Genomic DNA, 16,488 nt, shown 5'->3' on the forward strand with positions numbered 1-16,488 from the left:
ATTGCGTTGTTCTTACAATGTATAGTTTCTTCAGTCCTTTGGTTCTTTTCAATTGCTTCTAATGCTCTTATAGGAATCCTCCGTCGTCGAGTGAGTTTTCTCGATGTTATGAAATCTTACCGGCGAGAAGGATGATATTCGGACTTAAAAATTTGAATGAAGCAGTTCTCTGTGAGCTTCTGTGTCGGATTCTTCGTCGTCACTCGATGGGGGTGTCTCGAGTAGAGGCACACCCAAGTCTAGATATTCATCGTTAGCTGTTGCACTCAGGATTTTGTCCAGATCGCCAACCAGTTGGGAGAAGTTTGGCCGATCTTGCGGATTAAACTGCCAACATTGTCTCATAAGCATGTATCTGAAATGATTTTGGGAAAATCAATTTCCATTCCATGATTAAATTCTAGATTTTTAGACTTACATGTTATTTGAGCAACGTTTAGGCTTATCTAGACGATGATCGCAACGTAGGAAAATATTGAGATCATCGGCAGAGTAAATTGATGGATAAGGTTGCTCTCCAAAAGACATGATTTCCCACAGAAGAATTCCATAAGACCACCTTAAAGTCAGAGATGAGTTCAGAAGTCAATGGGGAAAGTGTACTTGATATGTAATGTAATGACTTACACATCACTTTTGGTGTCATAGAATTTGTCTGTCAGAGACTCGGGCGCCATCCATTTGATCGGTAGTCGTCCGTTTGTTGCCTTTCTGTAGTAATCTGTGTCCTGAATGTCTCTAGCTAGACCAAAATCGGCAATCTTCATTACGTAATCGTCGCTCACGAGAACGTTACGGGCCGCCAAATCTCTGTGAATGCACTGCGAAAGCAACAAAGAGGTCTTCAAAATCCTTATCGTATGAAAAGGATCGCGCTAACCTACCCTTCTAGAAGCTAAGTACTCCATTCCCCTCGCAATTTGGAATGCGAACGAAATGAGGTGCTTCTGTGTGAGGTTCTTCTTATCAGGATCGTATTCCTCTGCCTCAGTTTTGGTAACACATGGAATCTCAAACTCCGATCGAGGTCGGTTTTTCTTGAGGAAATCCTTTAGATTGCCGTGCGGCGCATATTCGACGATGACGTAGAGTGGTCCATTTTGACTGCAACAACCGAGTAAGTTGATTATGTTGATGTGCTTCCCAATCATTTTCATAACTTCCATTTCATGAACCAAGCTCGCCATGTCTGAGTCTGTGTGTCCTTCTTTCACCATCTTAACTGCCACAACGGATCCATAGCCGTTCTTGACCAAACTATTGGCTTCAGCCATGATGACACGCCCGAAAGCACCTTCGCCCAGGGTTTTGCCCAGAACCAAATGATTCCTGGGGAACTCCCAATTGGAGTCCATGGGGAATTCGTATTCAGAGATGGGTTGAGGATCGTTGTTCACACTTTGCATCTGTGTCGTACGTTGTTTCTCAATTTTGATGATAGGTACGATAACGGCATCAGGATTTGAAGAATCTGGAGCGGGCTTGATGACTATGACTTTCTTATTCCACTGATGGACCGTCTGCATGCGATGTTTCATAATTAATTTCTCCCGGTTGAGCTTCTTGTAAGTGCAGACAATCAGGATTGACGATAGGAGGAGGAGAACAGAGAAGGCAATTACACATATAGTGTAGATGCTGTAGTTTCTGATAGGTGTGACTCGAGGTGGCTCTTCCACAACGTGCAGGTAGGCGCTCGCCGTGGTGGCTCCTAAAGTGTTGGCTGCGAAACAAGTATACCACCCAGCGTCATCGTATGTGACGTTCTCTAATTTTAAGATTCCAGGACTATCAGACTCCGACTGAAAGTGCGGTAAATTTAATATTAAGAACAGAACCTCAATAGAAAATGCTTGGATTTAGAAATAAAAGCATTGTAGTATGATCTGGGGTGTGGGTTTTATAAAAAGCCATGCAATAAATCTGTCTTTCATGCAACAACCTTCACCTTTTTGAGCAATGATGTACAATTTTTGGGATCATGACAAAAACCTTCCAACCACTCTATAGCGTAACCAAGGCTAGACACCACTTTGCATTCAATTTGTCCGGAAGCTCCAGGTGATAGAGTCAAATTGCTGGGATGCGGTGTAAAGATTGGTCTGTGATTTATGGTTTCTGAAATTGAAGAATACGAAACATACAAATATCCACCACCTTCTGAAATACATAAAAACTATAATTATCCCCAAAACAGTAGCTGAAGATTGAGACCTGGAAAGAATGTTTAGGCAACTGTGTGAAACACTGAACCAGACAGGAAAGGACAGAAAAAAACCAATCACCAGATGAAGAACGTAACGAGAACTACCTTCAATTTGGCATGTTCTGGGAGATCTGTTCCATTTTTAGCTTTCGATCGGAACTTATACCATTCTGTATGTGCTTCCAAATCACTCAGGCTTTCGCACGAAAACGTGACTGTCTTGTTAAGAACGGCAGTCTGGTTTACTGGTGGTGAGATAATATACGGTCGTGAAGGGTATCGATCTGATAAGGAGGTGGGAGGATTAGTACAATGTCCTTTACTTAAGTCCATATTTCAATTACCCATAACTGAAACATGATATGTGAAATTGATACAGCCCATCGTATTGCAGGCGTTGCACGTGTAGTTGCCAGCGTCACTTGGGACTGCGGATTCCATCACGAGACCAGATTTGGTGTATCGTGTGTCGCCAAGGTGGCGATTTATTGGCCCATTGTTCTTCAACCACGTTATTACAGGTGGTGGGTTTCCAGTCGCTGCACACTTGAGGGATATTGTGTGTCCAGTTGGTTTTGAGCATAGCATAAACATTTTCTCCTTTCTGATGAAGACTGGTGCACTCAGTGCTGTGTTTTTGGCTGTGTTGGTGGTATTTTTCGCAATTAAGGTCTCCACTGAGGAGTCTGTGATCTCATTAACCCCATTATCCACAATTATTTTCTGGGGATGTTTCTGAGATATTTGGGAATAGATCTCAATATCTCCTAAATAATGAGATCTTCTATCTATTATGGTCATAAGATAATTTTATAATGAGTATAGTAATACTAGGTTTAATAAATAGAGTGTTATGATATGGACTTTGATACTCTACCTTGGATTATGAGAGCTATGGTGTGATTAATGCATCCCAGCGAATTGCAAACGTTGCAGGTGTAGTTTCCGGCGTCTTCCAGGATGAGATCCTCAAGGGTGATTGACCTCTTGTTATAGATAACCTGTCCGTATTTTCTTTGAATTGGTTTTCCATTCTTAGTCCAGGTGATGTTAGGATCAGGATTGCCAGCAGCATTACACTTCAATTTGACCATATTTCCTGATGGACGTGCCAAAAGCCGAGACAAGGTTCCTGGCTTGCTGAAATATGGAGCAACAAGGTGTGTTGATGAGTTGTCACGAATTGGTGATCTTGTTGAGGCATCCACGAGATCATCAGGATCGTCCTTTGATGTCTGAATAATTTGCTCGTCGAAGTAGTCATCCGAGTCAAGGTCGTCTCCCAATTGCATGTTTTCAGATATTTGAGACTGAATCTCAAGATTTCCAGAGAAGTTTGAATCATCCTCAGGCACTGATCGGGATCTGTTGTCCACAGTTAGTGTGAGATTCGACCATTCATTCTGTGCGGAATGACAGGCATAAACTGCCGCATCTGCCTTGCGGATCCTCTCGAATTTGATTCTATTGAGAAATAAATAGATGTTATTGAGGAGTCCTCAGAGTCTCGAGAGCTTGAAAAGTCTCACATTTTTGTCTGCTTTGAGTTTAGCTCAAGTGGTGATGCATTCCTAAACCACAATGGACTGTCGTAGCTGCATTTAAGTACAACCCTCGAGAAGACTGGAACTGTTTCTCGAAGCACCTTTTTCTGTCCTGTTTTAATTGAATTAGAGATAAAAAGAAAATGATTATAAAACGCTCTCAAATTCTGAGGTAAGAGAGTTTTTCCAACATATTCTGATCTGGCAAATATGTATACAATGTAGTCCCGTTGGAAATAATTTCGTGACGCGGCGTGAATACCCATAAAATTGAATACACTCTCTCATGGATTATTGGGAAAAATAAATCGAATTTCACTGCCTGGTGAACTGAAAATTCAATATTAGATCGCGGGGCTTTGTTGGGCTGCCTCTTGTGGCCTTCTGATCGGAAATAGCATTTGTTTAAAATTTATGAAAACGTTAAAAAGCAAAACGCTCCCAATGTACCACATAGTCATGTACTCTGTACCACATACACTTATTTACTGTTTCATCCCAAAGGAAGAGCAGACACGCGCTATACTGAGAAGATGTGCGCTGTTAATTTTGGGGCAAATCGTACACAGATTTGCAAATATCCAAATTCTTGAGAAACATGAAAAGATGGCATTTTACTATAACCGTGCTATACGAAATTTGGTTCCCAGAATTCCTCGTTGTGAGCATCAAAAGAAAGAGGAACATCTCAATTGGAACTCAATAACAGACGAAACGTGTGTTTTCTCACCACCCGGCGTGAAAATTCGCTATTTTAGCAAATTGGAAAGAAATTTCTGAAATAGTTTTGGCATGTGTAATAGAGCATGAGGAGTTGATTTCACATATTTGTGCCCTTTCACTATGTGGCACTGTATTGATTTTTTAGCGCAGCAATTGAATGTGAATTGAGTAATGAGAAATGCAGTGCATACTAAAGAATCCACAACTATAATGCATAGAGGAAAATAAAGAGACAATCAGCTTTTTGTGTGCAACAAAAAGCATCTTGTAAGTCACTCATACAGACAATATTGTGATAATCTCTTCAGTTGATGATGATTGTGATCAACAAAACAAGCCATTTAGCATTCTCTCCTGATGCATTTTCCCCTCATATGCAACAGCATTCATGCACGAGTGATGATGCCGATAGAAAATCATGCGGATTAAATTAATATGAAAGCAGATTGTGTGGCACTGAGATGAATCCTTTGACTCTGGCCATGAGTTGGTGTATTTTTATAATGTGTGTGCACATGGAAAGAGGTTTAGCCGAAAGATGGTTCGTTTGAAAGTAAAATTGAAATTAAATTTTCCTTGAAATTAATCGGGATCTCGTATGCGTACGCCTCATTTTACTTTTTCCTCACCTAAATGGGCGTCTTTTAATGGCACACGCACACACACATTTTGGAAACATTCTACGGTGAAGTGGGGAGCAGGGAGGATCGGGGTCGATCATTAGTGGAGAATTTGAGATGTTTCGTGCATTGAATCAATAATAAATAATTTATCGAATCACCTATTTGCCACATTTTACGCGGCTGAAAGAGGCACACAGCATGTGCAAATGAGGGTTCATGTTAATCTATTGGTAATAAAATTGTGTTTTATAGTACAAAGGCGTGATTCAAGTCTCGCATTTTATTTGTTCATATTTGCCGGTGTGTATTTATGTTTGGCGTATTTAAGATGTGCACACGTCGGTAAATTAAAGAAATGGACACTAATGCACTGAGACAAGGAGACGACAGGTCTTAAACAGCCGTTTAATTGACTTTATGACTTTTTTCACATTCAATTACACGCCATTGCTGAGTGCTAGTGAGTATTCACAGAGATTTACAGAATCTTCTGCCGCTATAAATTGAAATTTTACACGTTTCCACTCTTTGTCTCGCGCAAACAAGGGTTGAGATGAATATGATTGGATACGGACATAAGAAGAAACGAATAAGATGAGAGCAGTCTTCGTCAAACAGATTATGTATCAAAAAATAACTCGTCTAGACACTTTAACGATCATTAATAAATAATTGTGTTGGTGGATATTTGTTAACAAGCTCGATTTTTCCCTTCGATGCATCTTCCTCACATGTCTTGTCAGTCAGGCCCACAAGCCATTTAATTGATGTCCAAGTTGATGTCTCATATTGAGCTTTTTCTTCCACTTCTTGCGTAAGTTGTCCTCCTTATAAATTCACTATTTATGTATGTGAACATCACAAGTTTAATTGTCAAACATTATCGTATATTTGTCATCAAGAAATGGACGTTAGTAAGAATTCTTCAGGTTGTTCGCCGCCACACTCTTGGGTGGAACTTGATAAAGAAGCCCATTTGGACACGATAAGAAGGGTGACAGTGACATATTTTTAATTAGGATAATGTGGAGAAGAAAAAGGTAATGATAAGGAGAAATTTCCCCTAGAATTTTAAAAACAAACCGCGTCCCATTTATATTACAGCGATCACAGCTAAGAATATTGAAATGTCCCACTTCCGCTGTTATGTTGTGAGATTCAACGAAATGACTCAATTACCACCAATTAAATTGAACATTAATATGAGGGGTTTTATTGTTCCAATGCCGAGTGAGATGAAAAAAAGAAAACTTCTCAATGAAAGTGTCCAAGTGGAGGAACAGGCAATAAAATGGCAAGATTTCGCTTTCATCTCACGAAAATGAGCTGATGAAAAAATGTAAATTCATCTTAAGTGTTGGAGCATAAAGCAAAAATATTTATTTTATTTCATTTGAAGAGTGGAAAACACGCACTTTGACTAGATTTTTATTGTAACTCCTTTTTTTCTCTCTCTGGCTTTGAGTATGAGAAGGTGAGAGTGGATATAGGCACTTTTATTAGAGTGAAGTGGTCTTTGTTCTTTTACACTTTAGCCGGAAATCTTTCAAATATGTGGTTGGGATATTTGGAAGAGTATATGTACATGGCGTAAACAGGAAGGAAAGACACTCAAGATATTATTCTGAATACGAGATGCCAAAAAGGAGACACGAACGGTGCTTCCAAGTGAAACGCAATAAGAATATACTTAAACGTTCTTTGACACTCTCTATATGAGCATCTTCTAAACAATCGCTTGATTATGTAATTTATGCGCAACAGGTATGAGAATTTATGATGAATTGTAATAATGCCAAGAGCCACATTTAATTGCGCGTGCAAATTGATAATCTAGCAATATTGCGCGCCCGGACGCAGCATTTCGGAAGTCTTCATGACGGCCTACGTGAGGCGAAAGACATCTAGTTCTGCAAAGAGAATTTTATAGAAGGATTGCAAGTGCAAAATGTTTGCTGAGCACATGGAACATTTCAAGAGAGATAAATCTCTCGCCAGAATTTACATGGTAGCCTGGATGCGCGTCTCTCCCTCGTCTTTTAGACATGATGATGGCAAGAGACACCGTCTTGTAGGCAGTTTTTTCCTCTGCACTTCTTTTACAACTATGCAGTGGAAGACATAAAAAGACAGGAGGGATGCCTGCACATCTGTCAGACACGTGTTTCACCATCCGAGGACCTTCAGTCGACCAGAACCACATTCGTTCTGGATTGTCTGTATTTGGTATCGTATTTAATGACTTATGCACTTTGAATATCATCTCCAATTTATCGTGATTCCCACCGAAAATGTCTCAAATGACCCTGAACAGTTTGCTCTCTCAATTGGAAATTAATTAAATGCACCACTGATGGTGGATTTCAATAAACCCCTATATAAAGACAAAAACAAGAATAGGGGTTGCAATAATACAAAATAGATTGAGATTCCTCAGCAATAATTAGAATTCATGCGTGCATAACAATAAATCAATGCAGCACATAACATTTTAAGTAACGCGAAAATTGCAGTTGCAGCAGAATATTAAATAAAAGGCATCTTATAAACTTGTACTCTGTTGCATCTTTTGCATTTAGTATTTTGCACAGAACATTGCCATATTTCAGAATATTACAAGCAATAAAATGATGAGACACGCCGCGGTCAGTGTCTCAGCATTAAATCACGGTTGGAGTAAATTACAAGACGATGAATAATTATAAGGGTGCAGAAACGTGATTCTTCTCTGGCTGGAGCAAGGAACGTATTTGCTGCTGAATACAATTGTGGACAGATTTGCACGGTTGTTAAATGACCACCGTGAAGAGGTGTAAGTGATCTGAGCAAGAGGTGAACCGTGGCAAAGACAATGAGATGATTAACACTAGAATAGCTGGAGATTCATTGTTAGAATTGTATCCACCTTTCTGGCATCATCACACACACAGGGCGTTAAAGGCTTGATGATCGCGTTTGGTGATCAATAAATCAGTGTCGATCACTCATTTTCCCCTCGCTGGCGTGATCATCAATGTCAAAATAGTACCATGGAAGACACTTTTGCTTGAAAAGTTATTCGTCGAGGCATCAGAACTTTGAACTTATCGTGGAGATGACGTAAAAAAATCCAATTCAACAGAGTGTGAACAGACAAATGGGACTATTAAATGGAGGAACATGAAAATGTAACCACTTTGAGGGGAGAAAGTATTGAGTTCGTATACCGAGGATCAAAATGTTGTGATGAGTTACAAATGCTCGCCGCAATAAGATGTTTTAATCATATGTACTTTATATCAATTACACTTAAATGTGCAGGGGATGATTTCAGTCATCATGGCTATAGTGAGCTACGAATGGGGCACACAGTGTATAACGTCGTCTGGTTAGTTTTTTTTTATTTCTATATTGACAGAAAATTGATGATAAAATTGGGAATGTACGATCGTCATGTGGCACGAATCACCAAAATGGGGCAGTTTTCACTGCCCACAATTGATTTTTTCGACAGAAATCTCAATCACGAGCCGAGGAAAAGCACTCAAACAGCCAAACTCAATGTCTGCTTCGCGCTGATGATGATGGACACGAAATGAAGGCGAATTTTAAAATAAACTAATGTGATCTTTCCCATGTACAACATTTCATCTTTTGGCATTTTGGCGGAAAAAAACTCATGCAATGTGTTGTGCTTAATCGTCACTAATCTGTCTGTTCTTTTCACCATATTATTTTCACACCTCACGAGTGATTTCTACACAGATTTATGATTTGGCTGAGCAGCTCAATTCTAATACGTAGAATTTATTATTGAAGTTTTATGGCACAAAATTTAAATTTGGACAGTGAATTAGAATGAGTGGTTGCTAATTCTCGTGCGATATAAGTAATTCTGAGGAAATGGTTAAGAGTGCGATGAATTTTAAGATGACCGAACACTTTTGCACACAATGACTTCTTTTCGACAAATTCTTTCTGAGAAGTGATAAAATTCGTTGTAAAATGGTTCCTTCGTGCATCCTTCATGCCAGATGCCACAATGTATTCAGCATTAAAGTCAAGGAGGGTAAAAAGTATGCTTCATTATTTATTTAAATCATGAATGGAGCTGATTCAAGACGAATTTTTATAGAAATTTCCTTGCCTCGACTTTTCGGAAATTGTGACTCTCCTTGGGGTCTCTCAATATGATTTATTCCCTCAATATTAGTGAGTGAGTCACTCATTTTGAGACAATTTCTGGTCGATGTAGTGAATAAATAGGTCTCTCTTTGACATCTGTCCCAATTCTCATAAATTTGATAAACTGGATCGAATTTTATGGTTCAGGCCAGAAACATAAAATGCAACAATCTCGCTTTGAGATTGCTGATTAGCATACATCAAAAGAGGACTTTTAGAGAATTATAAATAAATTTTTCTATTGACATTTTAAGAAAAATAATTCTTTTTATCTAAGAATTTAGCTGATCTTGACTATATAATATTGTCTAAATGACGAATTAACTGCAAGACGTCATTTAATAAGCATAATCGGAAATTTGTACACATTTTTAAAAATATTTCATTAGGTGTCAACTATTTTTATAAGAATATCATGAATATTTATTTAATCCTCTTCGACTGGAATTCGTTTCGCTGATTATTGAATTGGCTAAATTACGATGTTTTAGGTTCTTAAAATAGTGTGAATCGTGTGAATATTCAGGCATAAATTTCACCTTTTTCCAATTAATTTGCAAATCTCTTTCCGAGATCCTGTTAAATAATCTTCGAGCAGTTATCACCTTCTCTGCTTCGATGTCTTCGTCTGTATCTGCATTAATTTATTCATATTGTTAAATGATTTACGAATGAAACGATAAATCACTTACGACGCGTTTAATATATTAACAGTTTCGTTATACTACTCTTTCCGCCGCGGAGTCTTTTTTCCACAATATTAATGCCTAATCCTGGGTGATATGGAGAGTCGACGTGAAATAATAAATTATTATTTTTCTTGTCGTAAATTAGCTACACAAAATTGAGACTGTGCAGACAAGGTGTTGGGAAATGAAAGCAAAAATCCAGCGTAAAGAATCTCTTTGAAATTCACTTTGAGGGACTTAAGTCCAATGTAAACAGGGATTAGAATCCGGGGCAAAAATAAAATGAATCGCTTTCCTATGTGGCAGATAAATTCTATTTATCATGCCGATGAGACTAGGAGAGTGGGCGTTTAGGTAGAATTTGTGGCTGATAGAGTTAATTAATCAGATGCCCATTCTATGGTTTCTAATGGAGTGTGTCGAAGTTTGCGCACCAGTGGCATGAATGTACTTGAATGTGGCAATTCAATTATAGACTAGGATTATTTCCAGATGCCACATGCATGCAAATTATGCATCTATACAGAGAGTTTCTCTTTTTGGGTAGATGTTTGCCATAATGAGGGCTGCTTTAGCACGCAAATGGATGTTGTTATAAGCGGAAAATCTCAAATTTCGCCCTCGGAATGGTCCTTTTAAAGATCCTTCCTGGATGATTTGGTGTTTTCTTTTCAAGCTTAATGACCTTGTTAAAAGGAGATCTCCTTTTTCAAGTATGATCCTCAAAGTGTGCATGCATATGTTGGAACATGTAAGAATATCGGGAAGTCCAACAGAGAAATTCCATTTGTTGTCTTTAGCCAAAAATTCCATTCCTCTTTTTGCCTATCGAATGGCCAACATTTGTCTCGCAATCACTCACCCAAATTAATAGAGATGGTCTCGCTGTCTGACGCTGGAATCTTTCTCGTAGAAACCGTTGAGACTATTAGCAAGATGTGTAGGAGCGTCAGGAGGAATATGTGACTGTGCCGTATGTCCATGGTGTTTCTATAAATTGAATCCATGGAAGTGCAGAGCTTGGCAAAAGACTTCACCGCAGATTCTTCACGCCGGAAGGGAAGTTGCTGTCATTTTGTGTTGCTAAATTATCTGAAAGTTGAGAGGGAGACGTAGGAAAAATTAGAAACAGGTGCAGAATATTAATTCAACGATCAGGAGGAGTTGAAGCGTTTCGTACACTTGAGAAAATTGGTCGAAATCTTTTACACAATTCGGGCACACTAGAGAGAAGGTCAGAGATGAGTAATGTTGACAGGAAATTACGGCATTTCCAGCAATCAGTTCCTTGAAATCTACGATGAACAGTGGAAGATTGTTTATTTTAGACTGAAAATTTGCGCAGTGATGTGATAAAGTTATCAATTTATAGGTGAACGACAAAATTTTTGGTAGATTATACAGTTAAGAGACTTTCACCACATACATACATTTGAAAATAATGTTGATTTCTTTCTCTTTTTATAATCTATATAAAACTTCCAAGTTTGTAAATTCATTTTTTCCACTGCCTACCTATAAAATAGCATAAAAAATGTTCTGTTATTCACAAAATCGGCAATAAAACTTTCTTCGAAAGAATAGAACTTGAAATATGACAAAAATATGCTAAAAAGTTAAATTTTGCTTATCCCATAATTTATTCTATACTCAATTTATTATTCAGTTTATGCAAAATCCTTCGTGGGAATATTCTGAGCATGCAAATCAATATTATTCTTACTGATCACGCTTCATCGGGTGGAATCTGTGGATGATTCACAAGTCTGGATGTGGTCCATTATAAGCAAGAGTGTTACACATGGGTGATTGTGTCTTTTCTGGAAAATCATGTTTCTCCATACATATGTTCTCTTCGTCATTTGATATCACTTCATAATTCTATTTCTGGACCAAAATCTATTTTTGCAGATTATTTTCTTACAAGTGACTTTGGTGACCGAAAATGCTTTTAACTTTCATGATATTTTGGGAAGCATTTGAGGTGTTTTCTAATGAATTTCTCACTGAAAGCATAAATTTTATTGAATTGACAATCTTTCAGCTTCTGAGTTGATTTGAATGAAATGTGACGGAAAATTCACTGTATTGTGGAGTGATGGAGTTGAAATTCATGCGGATGGATATTATTTTGAGATGCAAATGTCGCATTTACATCAAGATATTAATCCACCACAAATCACTAGTTCTAAAGCAGAAACCATTTAAGTAGGTTTATTGTGAAGAGATTCTCTACGGTGAGCTTTTAAGCTGAAAGATAAACAAGATGATCTTACACTGATGGGCTTCTAAATTATACAATCTTATACCTTACTTTAGAATAAACGCCGAAACCTTTTTATAAATGTGGACAAACATATTTATTGAAAACTGTCATTGTCCGATTGCATTAATTTTCAATAGTAATTATTAAAGAAATAAAAATGCACTATGAATAGCCCCTTGACCTGTAAAAGTCAGTCTATTCTGAATGGTTGAATTCCATTTAGTAAATTGATTCACATATGCATAAAGCTATTTCTGTGTGGCACTTCGATCCACCTAAACTCTCATTCTCTTGTGCGGAGGATCCACTGACAAAATTACAATAATGAATGTGTAACAAAAGCTTAATCATTCACGCAGCAATAAATTCTCGAGAATCATCTTTCTCGTGCGCTTTGGCTGTGAGGTGTGTGTGGGTGGCGAATGCTCACCCATTTAGTGTCTTGTGCTGCGGCCGAGCTGAAGAAATAGGTAAATAAATTACAAAATGCAGCCTATTTGTCATGTTTTCGGATATTGCTGTTGAAATTCCACCACGACACTTTTCGCGGGCGATATCAAGTGATGAAAATGAATACACATAAAACATCCGCCACGTAATCAGAAGAGAGACGTCTCACTTGGAGGACTGTGTAAGAAATCCGGTAATTGCCTGTTCTACAGGTTGTTTGGGTGCACAAGTTGAAATTTTGATAAATTCATGGTGTGAAACGAAAGTGACAGTGATTAAAGTGTCTCTTGGGCTGGGCTCAGTTGAAGGCACAGAAAAGAGGAGATGCCTATCGGGCTTTAGAATTTATCAATATAATTGTGGGACTTTCGTGGTAATTGAAATGTAAGGTGAAACATCAATTTTCAACCAAACACATACTAAATGAGTGGTTCTTCAAGTTCGGTGACACCACAGGATGGACAGTAACGTATTATTACTCCATCTCAAACATTGATTATGAAATAACCAATTTTTATACAGGTTCAAATGACTAAAATACCCTGTATATTCTGGTCAAATGGATTTTAACTCTCCGGCATTCCTCTCGAATCGATCAATAAATCATTGAACTGTTTCTCCTGTCTATTTAAATTCTCCACAATTTCTCCATCCTTATAACTCTATTATCTTTATTGACAAACTTTCTTCGTGCAATTTGTCACACGTCAAACTCCCAGCAGGATTCTCTAATTTAACATAATTAACTGATCATTGTGGATGGGAAACATGAAAATCATTCTTACAACATCAAATTCTAGTTTCTCAAATAGCACTATTAACTGCTTATAATGAGAAACGCGAAATGATAAGATCTCCAGTGGGCATGACGGTGCACTTGAGTGCGAAATCCTTGAAAGAATGTCTGGGAAGATCAATATTTGGAATACGGAATGCAGGAATTTCTATTGTTTTCCGATCTTTCTGCTTTTGTCGAGTCTTGAAAAATGGAATGAAAAAGAATATTGGCTGGGTATTTTTTGTGCGCAATTCCACATAAATAAGAACGCAAAAGCGATTGCATGAAATTTTTGTACGTAGTTTTTTGAGGGTGAAGAAATTCCATCTGTGATCTCTCACTATTTATTTATTTTCAATAAAGTTTTACTTTGGAGATGGAATCCCATTTTTCACTATTCACACTTTGCGTCATATTAGAAGTTAAAAATAGTGTGATTACATTTTTTTATTACTCATCTGGGGTGAAAGTTTTGAGATGTTTTCCCAAGAAGTTAATCCAAACATTGAAATATTGATGGTGGAAATGCATTTTTTATACACACACAGAATGATTTTATTCAGCAAGTAACAATGGTTTTATCACGTCTTGCGAAATAAATAAAATTGAATTGCCCGAAGAGTGTCTCTGTTGATCAAAAACAGTTCTCTGATCTGTTAGATAAACAATAAACTTCTTTTCCAATTTATTTGTATGATCTGCATTTTCAAAATACGCCAAAATGTGATTAAATTACCCTCACTTTTTTTTGCTAATTTTTATGTGGAAAATCACTCGAAAAAATACACAAATCACCTCTAATAGGATAATAACATATTACTGAATGATTTAATCGTCGAATCTTCAACATTTTGATTGCCTTGGAACTGTAATTTTCACTGTTCCAAGAAAAATGTTGGGTTTCGTTTTTCTCTTTCACCCAAAACAGATCGTGGATCTTCCTTGGCCACTTATGATATTCTTTTCTGATATATTTGACATATTTCCTAGAACTATTTCCCTTTCTGTGGTAAATATAAATTTTCAATCAAACTTCAAATACAAATCACTTTTCATATTGAGCAATTTGTAAATATTTGGTTTTAAGAATATCCACTTTAGAGCCGTCTTTGAATGAGTATAGAGTCATAGAAATTAGATGAGTCTTAATGTGCTTTTAAGATATTTCGATAAATTTATATTGCGAGGGATTTATTTGATTTAGACAACCCGAGAATGAGGGGTGTGTGCCTCAAATTGTTGCTCCAATGCATCACTTTTTGTCTGGTGCCACTACAAAAGACAAACTCAAAGGTTTAAAACCAACCTTCAGTAATCGTTCCTCTCCTTCGGCTGTTTTTGCTCTCAACACAGTTTTTGTAAACAGAGGGATATGTCGCTGAAGACGAACCTTCTTTCAATTCCACAACAAAACGATTTATCGCAATTGATTTAAATTCACTTGGCGCTCCTTTACAGGTATATCTCTTGGGCTTTCGTCTCTCTTACATATCTCACTGTAAAATTCCCAAATGAAATCCACGTTCAGCACACTTGACAAAAAAGGCACACACCATAAATTTTATTTGGCGACGTAAAAGTAATCCTCACAATAAAAATTGGTAAGATACTGATTTATGAAGGATGAACATTACAAAAAAATACGATTCACTGCACTATCATGTGTAAGTCTTTTGAGGTGCTTTAATCCCCCGTGAAAAGACCCCTCTTCTGTGTCGGCGATAAGAAGTTAATATGCACCCGAGCGATTTGAATACACGCGCTTATATTCGAGAAACGTATAGAAAATCACTTTTCCTCGCACTGATATTCCAAAATACACCTATAGCAAATATTTGCTTCTTTTTTCAACACAAGTTTGATTTCTGAAAAAAATATCTCACTTTGACGTGATTGAAAGTCAATCGATCATGAAAATGTTCTCACAAGACACCGATTAAATCAAAAGTCCGAGAATATTGTGTTCCTCTGACAAGAAACTTCGCCGTCGACCTTTTAATTCTTAAGTGGGAGAATCGTCGACTGAGAGCGGAGTAGAACGTCTGGCAGCCAGCAAAGTCGGTAGCGCACTGAAAATCAGTCAAAACGAACGTCTCGGGATTAGCTTAAGTCGCCGGCACAAGTGTGATTGCCGGCTGGTCTCGCTGTATTGGTGCTCGTCGTATCAGGTCCCCATATCTTCGCACAGAGAGAAGGGAAATGATGCGAAGACAGCAAATGCACTTGGAAGCCGCTGGTGTGGAGGCATCATCCGCATGTGCCATCCAGCTTCTTCACTCAATGTGGAAATGCAATTTCCATTTTGTCAGCTTGTCAATTTTCGTTCTTTTTATGCTTTTAAAAAATAGACATTTCATAATTTGCAATTACATCTTACAACTTTTGCTCTGGGTAAAGAAGTGCAAATGTAAAGTACTAATGTTTCTGGTACGTAATTTTTTCAAACTCATGCTGCTAGTCCAAGGTTGTTAGTTTGGTAATGAACTCGGACTTGGTTTTTATCGACTGGACTATGTATAAAAGATATATGAAAGAGAAACTTCGATCTAAAAGAGCAGACTCAGATTCTAAACCATCACTTCAATTTATCAAGATTTTAATCCCGAACATCCTCATTAGGCGCGCCTTCTCAGATAAATCGAGATTACAGGATGATCATCAAATATTCAATTTCTTACTAGATGGCATCGCACAGCATCGAGAAAAATCAATTATTTCATGCAATTAATTCTGTTGATCTGCTTCATCATCTTTAACCTCTTTGGCATGTCGACGAGCTGCAATGTTGAAAAAAGTTTCATATATTTTTGTGTTCACAACAAATTAACCTTTAATTATTTTCCGCCCATTTACATTAAGTCTTGTGTGAGTAGCATTCTGAGATTTCTTTTCAGTGATTTTGTGAATGCATTTCACTGAGTACACGGAGAGATAATTAAGGGGGCGAGAATTCTCCTTCACAAGATGGGTCAAATATGGGTATTAACCTCGTGATTTGGTGCCAGAAATTCTGAACTGATTCATTATAAAGTTGAGTGTTATTTG

At 37.6% G+C, this 16,488-nt stretch overlaps 1 protein-coding gene across 1 annotated transcript; it reads right to left on the reverse strand.

The window, feature by feature from the left end:
- Positions 1–137: 137 nt before the first annotated feature.
- On the reverse strand, positions 138–15,501 carry LOC132258901 (fibroblast growth factor receptor homolog 1-like). Its single transcript, XM_059756443.1, has 9 exons — positions 14,750–15,501; positions 10,812–11,041; positions 3,736–3,862; positions 3,084–3,670; positions 1,949–2,118; positions 885–1,802; positions 628–821; positions 419–559; positions 138–355 (listed from the first exon to the last, which is right to left on the reverse strand). The coding sequence occupies exons 2-9, from the start codon at positions 10,954–10,956 to the stop codon at positions 145–147; spliced, it is 2,493 nt and encodes an 830-aa protein (XP_059612426.1). The 5' UTR covers positions 10,957–11,041; positions 14,750–15,501; the 3' UTR covers positions 138–144.
- Positions 15,502–16,488: the final 987 nt, after the last annotated feature.

Source organism: Phlebotomus argentipes, unplaced genomic scaffold (genome assembly GCF_947086385.1).
Source record: "Phlebotomus argentipes unplaced genomic scaffold, Phlebotomus argentipes genome assembly contig_6, whole genome shotgun sequence".
Taxonomy (NCBI): domain Eukaryota; kingdom Metazoa; phylum Arthropoda; class Insecta; order Diptera; family Psychodidae; genus Phlebotomus; species Phlebotomus argentipes.